Source organism: Gavia stellata, chromosome 21 (assembly GCF_030936135.1).
Source record: "Gavia stellata isolate bGavSte3 chromosome 21, bGavSte3.hap2, whole genome shotgun sequence".
Lineage (NCBI taxonomy): Eukaryota > Metazoa > Chordata > Aves > Gaviiformes > Gaviidae > Gavia > Gavia stellata.
Window position 1 is genome coordinate 13,414,649 of NC_082614.1, and position 15,387 is coordinate 13,430,035.

The 15,387-nt window shown below is 42.3% G+C and overlaps 1 protein-coding gene across 3 annotated transcripts in view; it reads right to left on the reverse strand.

The window, feature by feature from the left end:
* ATP2A2 (ATPase sarcoplasmic/endoplasmic reticulum Ca2+ transporting 2) overlaps positions 1 to 11,931 on the reverse strand; it is a 48,735-nt gene extending 36,804 nt beyond the window's left edge. For 2 of the 3 annotated variants that reach the window (XM_009816986.2, XM_059827629.1), the window contains exons 1-4: positions 11,729 to 11,931; positions 10,624 to 10,641; positions 10,450 to 10,532; positions 2,468 to 2,572 (exon numbers count right to left, since the gene is read on the reverse strand). In XM_009816986.2, the coding sequence (XP_009815288.2) occupies positions 2,468 to 2,572; positions 10,450 to 10,532; positions 10,624 to 10,641; positions 11,729 to 11,846 (324 nt within the window). In that variant the 5' untranslated portion in view covers positions 11,847 to 11,931. The remainder of the gene's footprint in view (positions 1 to 2,467; positions 2,573 to 10,449; positions 10,533 to 10,623; positions 10,642 to 11,728) is intronic. The other variant, XM_059827630.1, reaches the window with a different exon arrangement.
* Positions 11,932 to 15,387: the final 3,456 nt, after the last annotated feature.

Here is a 15,387-nt window from a genome sequence, read left to right on the forward strand (position 1 = left end):
CAAGTCACTGTGAAGTGAAATTAAAGCATACAAACTTCCCCAAAGTCTCCAACAGTCTACAAACTTAGATGAATCCACACACATGACAACCTTTTTATTTCCACTAACACTAGCACAAAAGCTTTCCTATCTCAAGTGCAGCTCTCTCAGCTAAACACTACCAGAGATTGGTATCAACACTGTGATGCCACCTAGATAAAGGACAACATAAGAAACAAACAGCTTATCAGTACCTCTTCTCTAGATCTTGGAGAAGTAACTTATTTTCCAGCTTAGTGCCAAGTACAAACGTCATATAGTCCTGATGATTATAGATAACGGTAAAGGTGCACATAAGTTCTTAGAATGTCTGCCCTTTGAATATATACCAGCCTTTCCAGATAATAAAAACTTCCTCCTGCATGTGTCAAAGCAGAAACCTAATCTTCAGAAATTCAAAGGTTGAGGTACTAGGTACTTCCATGTAACAATGCAGCTGAAACCCAGCATTACCAAAGCTACCTTGAAGGACTAACATTTACATGGCACAGCTCAGTGCCAGGCAGTGCAGAGATACCAGTGCAGGCCTATAAAGCTAAATTAATACTAGCCTCATATTCCACCAGCTAGATTAATTCTGCTCCTCAGCACAATAATGCTGATACTGCTTTTCTGTAGATTAACTAAGAGTTAACATTAGCCAAAACCTTAAAGGTACAAAAGAGAGCCCCACAAATGGAAGGTTAGTTAAATGGAACTTTTCCTTCAAAAAGGAGAAATAAGGAAGAATTAAACATGATTCAGCTGGGACAGCCAGCTCAGTGTGTTAGGCTCTTTTTGTTCCCAGTCTGCTTGAAGTTATGGTAATTAGACAATCTTGCCAACCACTGAAGTACTAGCAGATGGCACTTTGGGAAAAGGGCACGTGAGAGGAAAGGTTGAGGAGGGCAGAGCTAAGGCAATGACTCAGTTGCTCACATCTAGTACCTGTAGAAACAGATACATTTATGGGTGGAGACTATGTACCTGTGACTTATTTTCCATGCCCATTAAAACAAGGGAATGAGTCATTTAATTGTGAAACAGAATTGCTGTACAGATTAAGTTCACTGCACGTAGATATTACTCTTTGCACACTATCGCGTCCGAAAAAAATTGGTTAATTCCTACAACAGGGTATACAACTACACAAGAAAAGCCCCAAACTATACCAATAGCTTTACATTTCATACTTAACTACATGCAGAATTCTAACTCAAAGTTTCAAGTTAAAGATTAATTCTTGCACAATTGCTTTATGAAGATTTGAAGAGAAAATGACACTTAAGGGGGCAGTGCTATCACTCCTTGATCGACATTACCTCTTCCCTCCATACCAGCTCTAGCAGTTGCACAGCAAACTGGGTACTGCTAAAAACTGAATTTTTCTAGGGTTGGTCTTCAGCCAGCTTACTCAGGCTAGCACAAAGCAGAGCACAGGAATGTGCAGCAATGCCATTTCTAGTGGCTTTCAGTGTGTAGGATCCTCTCTAACATGTTTTAACCTGTTAATAGGGCTCTTTCTCTTATTTTTTTGTTGTTGTTTCGGACAGTTTTGAGTTGTTAGGTTTTTTTAAAGCATGAAACATAAAATTTGCTAAGATAGCAAGTAATTATCTCACATTAATACCACCCCTTTAAAAACCCAAAAACAACCTTACAAAGAACTTAAATTACCCTAAAAATCCTAGAATACTTTATCTGCAGAAAAACAATTCTAATAAAGCATGCTCTGTCTGAAGTGATCAAATCAGCAAACTAAGGTTATATGAAGAATTTTGTTTCAGCATCTCAAGAAGTGTTAGAATACATTCCTGCCAATACAGTTTATAAAAAGCCATCTAATTAATCTCACAACTGATAATGTAGGAAAAAATTAATGGTATTTAGATGTTGTTTTCAGAAGAAACTTCTGCCTTTTGACAGACATGCAGTCTTTAGATGTACACTTAATAGGTACTGCAGTAATTGAATAGGAAGATTAATAGCATATTAAATGTAGCAATAAACATACTAAAACATATTTGCCTCAAAACATATTGTCTCAAGAGGAAACAGAACTAGATCCTTGATCCTTAGTTGGGACAAACCCCCTTTTTTCCCCACAAGCCAATCCAATCGATTTTAACTTTGCAAGATTTGATTTATCTCCTGAATTCAGGCCTTCATTCTGGACTGCCTAGTTTGTATGTTCACCAGCATGTGGCCAAACACACTGATGGGCACTTTGCCTTTTTGGCAATACTTCTGAAACTTTCATTTTACCTTTAATTCAACGCTTTCTGTCCAGAAGTTTTATGGTATGTTGACTCTCGGGAATCTAAAGTTGCAACACATATTACTTGCACTGTATGAAGGACCTGACACTACACTGTACAGTCTTTCCTCTTAAAGAAAAGAAAAAACCCCAAAACATTTGTGATTTGATGTTGTAAAAATATCTGCATACCTGCCACACTCCCACAATTGCATTGGCTACTAATATAAGTAAGATTACAAAAGGCTCTACAAATGCTGTGATTGTTTCTTCACCTTCTTCAAACCAGGCCAGGACCTGCAAGAGAAACACAATGATTTAAATTACTAACTGATTTACACATACACCTTGCAAACTTGCAAGACCCAGTAAATTTGAGCTTGAGGTTCAACTGCTTAGACTTGAGCTATTTTTGAAACCCCTCAATCTTCCAAGGTGTAGTTTTGTAGTTCATGAATGAGTTGGCAATATGCAGTGGAAAAGGAGAAAAAGAATCTTTATTAAAGTAGTACAAAGTTCATTTCCAAGGCTGCTCTTCTTTTAAAGGAGCAAGCTATTTATTTGGGAAACACATTGCTACTTTTGCTTCACAAATAAAAGCAGAAGTTGTCACAACAGCTACGGCAGTGAAATGTTTCAAAAAATTTTTCATTACGGTCTAAAACAGGATGCAGATCCATTAGTTTGACTACTCAGAACACTAAAACTTTGCCAGAATCTGAATTTTAACCAAGTTAATTGTTCTTTACCAGTAAGTTAGACACACAAATGAAAACAGTTTTACAAGTTTTTGGTGAGTAAGTATGTAAATACAAGTAAATGTATTTAAGTACAAGTAGTGTCTCATTGAAGCATTGAAGTGAATTGTATAGTAGCTGATAAAACTCAAATTAAAACTGCATTTTTAAAAGTAAAGCATCTTGAAGACTTGCATAAAAGGCTCCACATAGATTTTAATTCATTTGCTTTTGAATTACACTTTAGTTCTAGGCTTCTGCCATTCACTTGACTTGAATGGGTATATGACAGGGCCTCTGCAGAGTTCTGTAGTTACTGAAGAAAAGTCAAGCTAACATGACCAGAGAGGAAGAGCTTTTTCGTCAACATGTTGAGCAACAGGAAGCCTGGAAAGTGACAGTAAATAGGAACAACGTGTTGAGATAATTAGGGCTGGTAGTCAGGCAACAGCACTCTGAATCACTAGAAGACTGCAGCGAGCAAACCGTTACTAAAGCAAGCGCCATAATTCCACCAACATGCTGCTCAGAGCTGTTGCTCAATTGTGAAACACTCCAGGATGTTAAAAGGAAGGAGCAGCAGCATGAAAGCCTCAAGCAGAAAACAGTCACTGTCAAGCAAATCCAATGCAACAACAAATTTTTATTACAAAAGGATTAACTTATTAATCATAACCTGGATCTTAGAAGACTGAAACATTCCAACTGGCAACACATTTTGAGGGTCTGTGTAATCCCTCTGGAGAAGAGATTTAGTTAGGGTCTCTTACACTCTCTCCATCTTGGTATTTCTTGCCCCCTCCCACACCACTCATCTCCAATCCCCAGTAACAGCTTCTGCCATTTGACCCCTTAGAGCAGTCATACAGTCTACATTGTAGTCTTCACTCCATGCACTCACTACCCCTTATATCATAGACAGCACCAGCACTGCTGCCTCCAGTGGAGCTACAGAAATGGCTAATGGTACATTTCTAGTTTTCTTAGCATATACAAGGTCACACGCTGCCATCAGAAAAGCTCTTAGTATCTGTTTCTTCCCTCCCTTTCTTTATTGGAATTCTGTAGAGCCCGTTTTGCTTCCAACAAAGCAAGTAAATTCAATTATTTTGTGATGTTCTTAACAGAGCAGGTACCTACAAAGTTAACTGGAATAAAACATCTGCTTTACACAATGCTGAACCATAATCCTTCCAGATTGAAGACCATGTGTGTTGTAAAATAACACTGAGAAAGCCTGCAACTTTAAAAAGTAATCTAGCCACAAGAACAGCAAGATCCAAGTATGTCAAGGAGAACCAAAATTAAGTTTTCAAGGGATCTTTGCTTTCAATAAGCCATTATTTCAAAAAGAGCAGATGATCTCAGATTAGAGATCCTGACAGTACAGATCTAATGCTTTAGATCTTCACTGTTTTTTTGGGGGCAAAATTATCAATCTGTGACCACATTAAAATGAGGTATCTAGTTAATCCTAGAAGCCAGCAACACACATTTCTCCCCCCAGAAGTTTCCACACAATTAGTAAGAGTGGACCAGATCTAAGCTCTAGTTCTAAGACATTTTAGTAGATATAGACATAGAAATAAACAGAATACATTGCGAGTTCTTGGTTTTGCTATTGCAGACTACAGCTATACTAACACTCCATTCAGGACACCTGCGATACACAACACATATTGCTGTAACAGATTAGGCTTACTACTTGGTAGTAGCCTGAACTAAAAACAAAAACACAGTAAAAAACCAAAGTAGAACAAGGAATACAAGTATTTAACTAGGCGTTTTTAGTAACAACAGATCATGTGCTGAAGCCTGGTAAGACTAGACAACTCTTGTCCAAGGCACTGAGTCCTTGCCAAACCATTTCCACTAGCACGCTTTTAAGACACTGGAGAGGTTTACAATGAAAGATCTTTTATTTGACTACTACTCAAAAGGGCCCCACCATATTTCAGCCCTAATCACTTTAAGACTCACATGTAGAACAGCTTAATTTCCAGGTCATTGATCTCCAATGTACTATTCAGGCAATATGGTCAGTAAGTAAAGTTACCGTGTATTTAAGATGCTTAGAAGAGTAGGAAAAAAGAGTAAGATAATTGCTCAAGAGAAATGCAAGTCTGAAAATATAAGGGAAATTAATAGCAAGACATGAAAGTCCTATATCAACAGCTGACGTAAGCAGCTTAAAGGACAACTTTCATTCAGCATATTTGCTTTAGGGCTGCTAGAGCTACGGCTTGCAGAAGCCTATTTTAATCAAAGCCTAATGGGGTGGACCTGCAGGACACTAAGCCAAAAAAATACACAATGACAGGCAAATAGCACTTAGTTTTCATGGTTATTTGTAAAAAGAGGGCAGAAGTCAGCCAGCAATGAAGTGATTACTAATGAAAACACCTAGAAGAACAGAAGTGTCCTTACAGCTTTTTGCATTTCTACAAGTTAATTATCTCTGTGTTGTAAGATAAGTTATGGAGGCAAGTTGTCTCAGCTGACTATTTATCATTAAGTAACAAAACCAGAATTAAGAGTAAAGAATGGACGTTTCAAGATAGAATTCTGTTGCCCAGCAGGCTGCACCCGCTTACCACTAACAGAGGAAAAGCAAACAGTTTGTTGTCAGCAACCTAACAAGGTTTTTTGTTTGCTTTTCATTTTGACAATGGAAACTTAGAAGCAAGCTGGGAGAGCGAGATCTCATCCTAACAAGAAGCAGCCCTGGACTAATAAAGCAGGTCATGTGAAAATATGGACTGCTTTTAAAAGAGCTTTCTTCTCACAGGATACTGTGAATTAAGATTCAGTGTATTTTGGACAGAGTACTAACCACTGCTCAGAAAACCCTCTTTTAGTGATTTTTCTTTTCGATACAGATTACCTTAAAATTAAGCAGATGCGAACTATTTTAGTAGTCCTCCATGCCAGTTATACTGAACACCAGGAAATACTAAAGAAAATCCTCCCAATTTTAATTCCAGTATTCAGAGATTTTTATTTGCTACCCAAGGAGAGGGAGATATAAAAAGGGATCTTGACCACAAATGTAAGTACAAAATTAGAATTTTACTGGGTTAGCAGATTGTAAGCACCCATCAGATATGCAACTCCGTTTTTCTGAAAATAAACACATTCCTGCGATTAGTGTAGCAATAAGGAAAAAAATAAAGATACATAGCACCCACAGCTTAATTTCTACAAAGTAAAATGGAATCACAATTGCTTCTCACAGTTAATTCACCCCTAACCAGTTGGTATCTTGGGTGCTATTGAGTAACCTGAGTTTAGCTAAAAGCATGCCAGTGCAATGTACTACAGCAATCCTTATCTTGTGGTGCCACTTACTCGCTGCTACTGACCTTAACAGGTAGCTTTTGGGGTGATTTCAGGGCAAAGCCTGCAACATTTTTACTGGCACATCTTACTTACTCCAAGAGTAGCTTTGCTCACCTTTCAACGCAGATTGGGCTGTACTCATGCTAATTTACAGGCTATAATAATCTCTGGACTAAATCACAATATATTGTTTTAATCTAAACATGGATATCCACTAGTAGAAAACATTCCCAGAACATTCACTTCTAAGTCAGCTTAGGAATCAAAGAAATAATTGGGGGAAAAAAAGAAGATAAAAGAGAGGAATGCTCTTAGGATGCTGTATTTAACTACCTTTTTAATACTTAAGTTTTTGGTAGATTTTGTAGTCTATGCTGCATCTTGTAGAAGAAAACTCAGTATAAGTGAGATGCAGAGATAAGACTGCATGGTTAAGCATACATCACTGGTTAAAGCATATATACTATACCAAAGAATTATTCTACATCAGATACACAGGTAACATCTTGCAACTTGTCAAAGTCATTTACACAGCAAAGGAAGCTGTTCTTTTATGTAAATACTGTAAATTTGAGTACATGTTCCAGAAGTAGCAAGAATTAAAAGCCATAGTTCATGGCAAATTAAACATCCTCTTACTTGCACCTAGAAAGTCAGATTACGAAGGCCCTTGCACTGCTGAGATAAACCTGTAGAGTGTATTTCTGCATAGGCTTCACAGATTCAACACAACACCAAGACAAGGTCCAAGCCTATGTGTAGATCCATTTACCCACCATCAGAAATTATTTATATTGTTTCTCTTCAAAAGCCATACTTAAGGCCAATAAAACTATTGAAGACACACCAGTGTAAGAATTTATGCTATTGCTAGCTAGGCACATCCGTAACAGCAGTTCTGACTTGGAATGTAGGCCATAGTATCTACAGCCAACAAATAAGACAGCATATGACCCCTACAATCAGTCAGGGTGACACAGATTCAGCTGTTAGCCTGATTTATTTTACTGACACATACCTGACAGGGGGTTTGGGAGCAGAGGACACAAAAGGCACTTTGAACACAGAAGTTTATAATATATGTAAGAGGGGATGTTTCTGCACAAAAATCTAATGCAGATCTCAATCACCAGAAAAGCTCCCATAACACAAAACAGTGATCTATATACCTCAAGATCCTCCCTCACACCTGAATCTTCAACATGTTTTTTTTTTAAATTGACGATGTACAGCTGGTGAAGAACACCACTACATTCATTGCCCTAACAGCACCTGTGCCTTCCCTGAAAGCACACATAAATCTGCTGTCACTAACAAAAAGTACATACTCCATTTGATCATCAGAAAAACCAAATTCAGAGTAAGTTTTCAGTGACACACACACAAAAAAATCACTTTAAAAAAATTAAATCAGTGCTATGTATGCATGCCCAATTCCAACACTCAGCCCCCTCACGAGTAACTCAAAGACTGGGGTGCATCTTGATGAAAATTCCCTTTTGGACATACACCAGGCCTAGAAGTCTTCAGCTGAAAGCTGTTTCCAACCTTACTTCTGTTGGTACGCTATACAATGTCCTACTTTCTAAGTCAAGTGCTACAGTTTACGGTCTATCAAACAATAAAATCATAGTAAAAGCAGTTAGTGAAGTGAGAATCAGCACTTCACTAAGTTCCACAGTATGATTCTGTGGGATCTGACACTGCCCGCAAGAAAGCCAGAAGTCTTGACTCATTAAAGAGCAGCTCTCAGCAGTATTACTCAACATCCAAAACCAACGCAAATTTAACGGACTCCATTTTAAATCTAATTATCCATTTCAAGAGCTTTAAGGTACTGGGAGTTTTGCATGCCTTGCAACAGTATGAGTGAAAAAATGTGAATTTCTAAGGCTTGTAAAAGATAGCATAATAAACACACTGAAGTTAAGCTCTAGCATTAAGTTGTTCTATAGGAAGAATGACTTTGCATAATTTTTAATCTCAGCATTATGTATAATTTAAGTTTTTAGTGTAATATTTTCAAGTGTTCTCATGGAACAATTACTGTCCACAAGCCTAACACAGCTACGTACTCCAGTCAAACGTTTTCAGGAACACCAGAATTTAGGTGATGTTAGTTACATCCAATTTTTGCAGCAATACAGTCTTTATATCAACATACTCAACAGCTCTTTACAGCTACTACAAGAGACACTAATATGCTTTCATCAAGAAAAAGCATTAAAACTTAAGAAAAACAGACAACAGATAATCACCTTCTGAGCAGGGAAAAAGCCAGAAACAACCACAAAGGGGAAGTACTTTTCAAGTACCGTAATTATAATATATCTAGGTTTTTTCTTTTACGTTTCGTCAAAAAATCTTTACTACTAACATCAATTTATAGTGGGTATACGTAACTCTTACACAGGAGACAGAAAAGACAGAGCAGCAGCCCAAGGTCATATACCACGCCAGATGCACAGAAGCAGAGAACCCAGACCTATCCCACACTCCATTAGACTACAGTCTCCTCTTAATCAGATAGGAAAATGAAGCATACTGAAAAAAGAAACTGAATCCAGTTACTAATCAAGTTTTCAAAGAGGGGTTGGCAGTGTATGTTATATGACCTCTGTCAGTCTGGTATCATACTTACTCAGATTCAGCAATGTAAGCTTAAAGTTTGGCGAATTTGATTTTTCACTTACTTGGTTGTAATAAAAACACATAGTGTACACCTTGGCATGAAAGGCTAACAAACCTCTGTACTGTCATTTATCTCATGAGATGAAACATTCCTGACTTTTCAGGAACAAAAATAATCCCCTTCTCACCCTCTGGGAGCAGAAAATGGGAAAGAGGCGGGAAAAAAAAAAGCTTTTGAATGACCTGTTTATACAATTTTCTATAGCCGGCCTGATTTCCTCCCCAGGAAACAGAAGAGTGAGTGAAGCACATCTGTCTCCATGGTCAAGATCAGTGCCACCAACCATTGCTCAGCTGGTAACAGTATATATGCATACCAAAACCCAAAGCACTTTGAAAGGTGCCAGCGTGGGGATAGCTGAAGCCTCTCTCGGTGGAGGATCAGCAACACAGTATATACTGCAGCAGCCACAACAGGGCAACCCTTCCCCAATGAAACAGAACGCTTCAGAGTACATTCTCCTCTGCCAACCCCGATTAGTTTGCCCTTAGCTAAAGAGTCACCATAATTTCCACTCCCCCCTCCAAGAGTTGCAGCATATTTTTTTCCAAAGTAGTTAATTACAACTGCAGGGCAAAGTCTACTATAAACTTTTACTCCTACCTAAACAATTTACTATTCTGCACACTTTTGTTTCTGTTGTCCAGCTCCTCAAGGCATACAGCCTTCATCTTCCTTCTATACTTAGCCTTTGCTCAGTTTTCCAGCAAACACATACCCTTTACATTATGTGAAAAGATTACCTAAACATGCTTTAAAAAAAAAATTAAGTTAAAAGTGTTCTTGTTCTTTTAATCCTGTATGCAAAGCAAGATGTCCATTTAATGACTAGACTGTCCAAAGGTCAGTTACCAAATTTGGTCAACAATGGTGCCATCACAGCCGTCATCATTCTTGTCACTGTCAAAAGCAACAACTGTCACCTTGCTATTATCAGGAAGGGAAGGCAACTGGAATATTCGCCATGTAAATTCTATTTACAGTCTGCATTGCATCCAAAAATGTCTTCCAATGATTATACATTGAGCTTGATAACGATTAACTCAAAGGCAAGAAGAATGTCCAGTTAAACACTTACTTACTCAAGGTTAGTTTTCAAAGCCAACAAAAGCATTGGGAAATCCCACCTCAAATAAGCAAACTGGGTTGAATGAGAAGCACTTTTTAAAATACCTGTCTAGTGTAGTTACGTGCTTATGACTCATGCAATGAAAGATTCCCGAAATTTTGTTTTCGAGCATACAGAAACCTCTTCACAAGGCAACTAATTTAAGAGATAGCAATTTACTTCGCATCTTAGACTTCTAGCTTTTGAGAGAAAAACTTCAGTATGTACAGTTCCTATACACTGGAACACCTGTCATTCTGCAATACAGAAGCCTATGAAATAAAAAACCAATACTTACAAAAGATATGCAAGCTGCCAGCAACAAAATTCTAACTAGTAAGTCTTCAAATTGTTCAATCACAAGCTCGAGTAAGGTTTTTCCTGCAATATGTAACAAAGCCATTTAGTTATGCACATTAAAAACCCCAATGAATTATCAACAAGAATGAGCAGATTTCATGAACATGCTTACCTTCCTCAGCCGGTAACTCTGTCAGTGGAAGATTTTTCCAGGAAACATGTCAAAGAAAAGAAATCATTGAAGAAACAAATTAGACCATTATAAGGCATCCACCAGATATTGTTTCTGAACAGCACACTCAACTGGGTTGGATTTGACAGACATACTAAAAGCCCCATTAAAGTGGCTCTTTTTATTAGAGCATCTGAAATAGGCCCGATCGTTTTGCCTTTTAAGACACATACAAGTTAGCCAGAATGTGCTAAGGGTTATAATTCAGCCAAGTCATCACTCCAGCCAGCTGTGGGACTTCTGCTGTTGCTGCACACAAGGGGTCAAAGGCTCAAAATGCTTTTCAAATGCTTTCTGACAAAGGTTTTCCTCCACATTCAATTAAAAAAAACCCAAACCACCAACCTTGGTTCAAAATATTTCAAGTTCTTTCCTTCATTTTAAGGATATTTTCTTATTTCTGCTCTTCCTTTTATTTCCCCACAACTAGATTTAGTAATTCAAGAGGCACAAAAGCAGTGTTAAAGCTAAAAAAAACCCCCACACTATAATTTTGTCATAGCTTTTCATTTTTACACAACGGCATGGAAGTTCAAAAGTGACTATGAAGGCCAAGCAATAAGGATTAAAAAAAGGAACACCTTATCGGCTGAATTCTGTGCCCCGACTCGAGAGAAGAATGTATAATAAGGGACAGAAAGGCACTGAAAAGCAGGGAAAAATGAAGGTCAAGACGGACAAAAAAGCCCAACCAACCCCACAGCGCTTCATTTCAGAATGGAAGAAGATTTCCCACTGTTAAGGTGAAAGGAAGCGGAGGTGACATCCTCCTTCCCAAAGCAGCCCTGTGAGCTTGGGGTATGAAAGAAACCCACGAGGTGGAGTTCAAGTCAGCCATCTTCTCTCCCTCGCTCCTATTCCGGGTCCTGTAAGAGATGCCGGCTTTGCAAATACACACACGTTAGGCCTTGAAACAGGGCCCCGAGAAGGATGAGCGAAGAAGAGGAAGGGGTGGAAAAGGGAGCAGAGGGGGGAAGACGACGAGTGCCAGCGACAGCATCCCCGCGGCGGAGGGAGGCGGGCGGCGTGGGGCCGGGTCACCTACCGTTGGAGCCCCATTTCTCCTTCAGCTTCTTGACTTGCTCCAGGCTGAGCCCGGTGCTTTCGTTGACGCCGAAATAAGCCAAAACTTCCTCCACAGTCTTTGTGTGCGCGTTCTCCATGGCTGGGGCAGGGAGCAGCAAATGGTGCCTCGCCTCTTCTTCCTCCTCAGCGGCGGCGGGCGCGGCGGTGAGCCCCCTCCTCAGCCCCTCGCTCTCTCCCCCACCGCCCCCGTCCTATCACCATAGACCCCCTCCCGCAACAGAGAGGAGCCCCCGAGCCCTCCTCAGCGCCTCGCTCTTCCCGAATGAGGCGGGAGGGAAAGAAAAAAATGCTAAAAAATTAAAAAAAAAAAAAAGCGACAAAAAAAGAAGGGAAAGCCGACGAAAAAAAGCCCCCGCCCCCCCTCCCACCCCACACGCCTTCCGAGGGAGCAGAGCCGCCTCTCCGGCGGGGATGCGCGGGGCTTCAGTCGCCCCCCGGCCCCGGGCGGGCGGCTGAGCAGAGGGAGGAGAGAGGCGCGGGCCCCCGGAGCCGCTGTCGCCTCAGGGGCGCGGGAGGGCGTGCGGGGGGCTCGGCGGGTGCCTGCGCGGGGATGGGCCGCGTCCAGGTGGCCGAGCGGCCTCTCCGTTCGCCTCACCAGGCTCCGAGCCGCCCCCGCGGAGGGCGATAACGGCACGCCTCACCCCGCTCGCCTCCAGAGATGGGAGGGGAGAAAAAGGCGCAGCTGCCCCGCTGCCCGCCTCGCCTCCGCTGGGAAGGGTCGCAATCGCCCGCCCCTAGCAGCCCGATCCTCGCCTCGCCGGCCCAGGCCGCTGTCGCCGTCACGGCTTGGGCTCGCTCGCCCGCCCGCCCCCCCCCCGCGCCCGGCCGCGCCACTGGCTCCCGCTCGCTCCGGTCGCGCGCCGGTGGCGGCTGCTCTAATGTAACTTATGGGAGCTGGGCCGCCCGGGCCCCTCTCGCCGCCGCGGCATGTGGACGCCGCTCATTGGCGGGGCGCGTGGCGCGGGGCGGGGGAAGGCGCGGCCCCGCCCGCGGCGCTGAGGCGGTGGCAGCGACGCCTGGCGCGGTCCTGCGCAGCGCGGCCGCCCGCCCTCGGTTCGGGGGAGGAGGAGGCGGAGGCGGGTGATGCAGGCCTCATGCGGCGGCGGGAGCGCTTCCGCTCCGCCGTGGGAGAGGCCCACAGGTGGGGTGGCCGCTTTCCCGCCCCCCTGCCCCGGCGTGAACCGCCGCGGCCGCCCTCTGTCCCGGCCTCAACCCGCGCCTGGTGGCTGAGGGGGAGCGGGGCTGTCCTGGCGGCAGCGCGCGCCGGCTGAGGGGAGCTGCCCGCCTCCCGGAGTGCGCGCTGTCGCGATAGGCGCCTCAGCGCAGGGCGTTGGCGCGGAGCTGCCCCGGCGCATGTCGTGACACTGTCAGCCTGCCTGTGGGGGCTGCCCTCTCTTCTGTCGTGACAGGAGCCTCATCCAGCCAAAGGGTGAGTGTGGGGCTGCCCCCACCTCTGTCGTGACAGGAGCCTCATCCAGCCAAAGGGTGAGTGTGGGGCTGCCCCCACCTCTGTCGTGACAGGAGCCTCATCCAGCCAAAGGGTGAGTGTGGGGCTGCCCCCACCTCTATCGTGACAGGAGCCTCATCCAGCCAAAGGGTGAGTGTGGGGCTGCCCCCACCTCTGTCGTGACAGGAGCCTCATCCAGCCATGAGCGCGCCAGAAGTGAGAGAGAAGTGAGGGCGGTGCGCCTCCATGTTAGCACTGAAGGGGTTCGTTCCCCAGAGCTCCTGCTGCTGCTCTTGACGAGGCCTGGGCTGACACCGAGCAAACTTCCCTAATTCCCGTTGCAGCCATCGCATGCCGCCCCGCCAGCATAACACTGACACGCACACTCAGCCCTGGCTTGCACAGAGATAACATAAGGAGGTATAAACTGCACAGTGTGATTTCAGCAGCGTGTGTGGTGTGAGATACCGGCTTTCCTCAGCACAGTATCTCGGTAACTAACACAGACTCACAAGCCAATATAGAACACAGAAAACTGACTGATTTGGCCATCCCACCCGACAATTCACAGAAACTTCAATGAACAGAACACAAACTGTGAGAGAGATTGGCACCAACTGACATTAATGACACCGGCAATACATGCGTGACACGTAGCAAGCAATTCAGTACACAATAGAAATACCTTCTCTTAAAAGCACTCGGTGCCAAGCAATGTTCTTGTATATGTATGTGCAAATATAAAAGCTGATCTCCACATGTGTGCTGGCTTACATAAATGCAGATCCTACATACAACCTGCATATCCATCACTGTTACAAGCCACCCACAGTACCATGCTATAAGAAACTGTATGTCTGTTCTGGAAGGAAAATATCTTAGTCTTACCTCCGTATTAGCAAAAGGAGTAAGGAGAGGGGACAGCCAATATAAAATTACAAAGTTCTAGAGTATGTGTGGCCCTATATCCTTTCTAGCAAAAGTAGAACTGCCGCAAAAGAGACTCCTCTGTAATTAGCCAATGTCCAGATAAGTATGACTTGACAGCATGTCTACACTTGACAGGGCAGTTCTGAATAAAAATTCACGAGTTAGAGCTGATGATCTAGTTCAAGTATGACAATTACTTATTCCAAGCCTTGCCTGTATTAATTTTATCTTGCTTATCAGCAGGATTAATCAGCATGGCCAAATGTTGCTTGAATACAGTTACATTGCTTTTCATACCACTAACCTCACACTGCACGTATATAGATATACCCTAACTGTTACAGAGGTAAAGAATGTCAACATGACAGTTTTATATAGTTTATATAGTTTACTGTAAGTTTCTTACCTAGTTTTAATACTTTTCTTGATATTGTATAAACACATGATCCCATCACCCCCAAAACATAACTCAAGTCACAAGGTGCACGTGCATCTGAAATTAATACTCTTACAAAACAATATCTCTTCAAAAATATGCACACAATGCCAACAAAACCGCTGATGGATGCCTGTCACAGGCCCACCTAACCCACACCGAAGTTTTCAGTATCCTCTAACACACAAGTATGTACATGTGCACCTCTGCCTTCAGACACCTCTGCATGCTAGACTCGATGTCAGTCCCCTTACTATGTGCATATGCAACATTAAAAAAAATGTAATTTCCACAATCATTATATACAGAATAACGCTAGCTACTTGAATTAACATATTTCACTAACAGCACAGTACATCTCCATGACTAGTTCCTTCCCTTCTACCCCGTTAACACAGCCTGCATTATATGTAAGTTTTTTTGTAAAAATACATTTACCACAGCAATATTTTTACACACAAGCGTATTTTACTAGACTTCATATACAAAGGCACCTATAAAGGACCTGAAAGTCCTGCATTTCATTTTCTTACCATTTTAAAGTACTTTTAAATGTCGTAAAAGAGTAATACAATTAAGCATCAGTAGCAATTTTCAAAACAAACTGATATTAGAAAGAAACCTGGGTCATATTTCATAGTTATTTCTCCCTATGACATACTTAGTATGTCATTGTTGGTTTCCTTTTTGTGCCTGTTTCCAAAAAGGCTTATGGAAAATTATTTTAAGCATACCAGAACCATGGCATGTGCAGTTAGAGCTTGGCAGAGTGTATAATAAAGTAGATATGGTGTCCTTTCAGTCT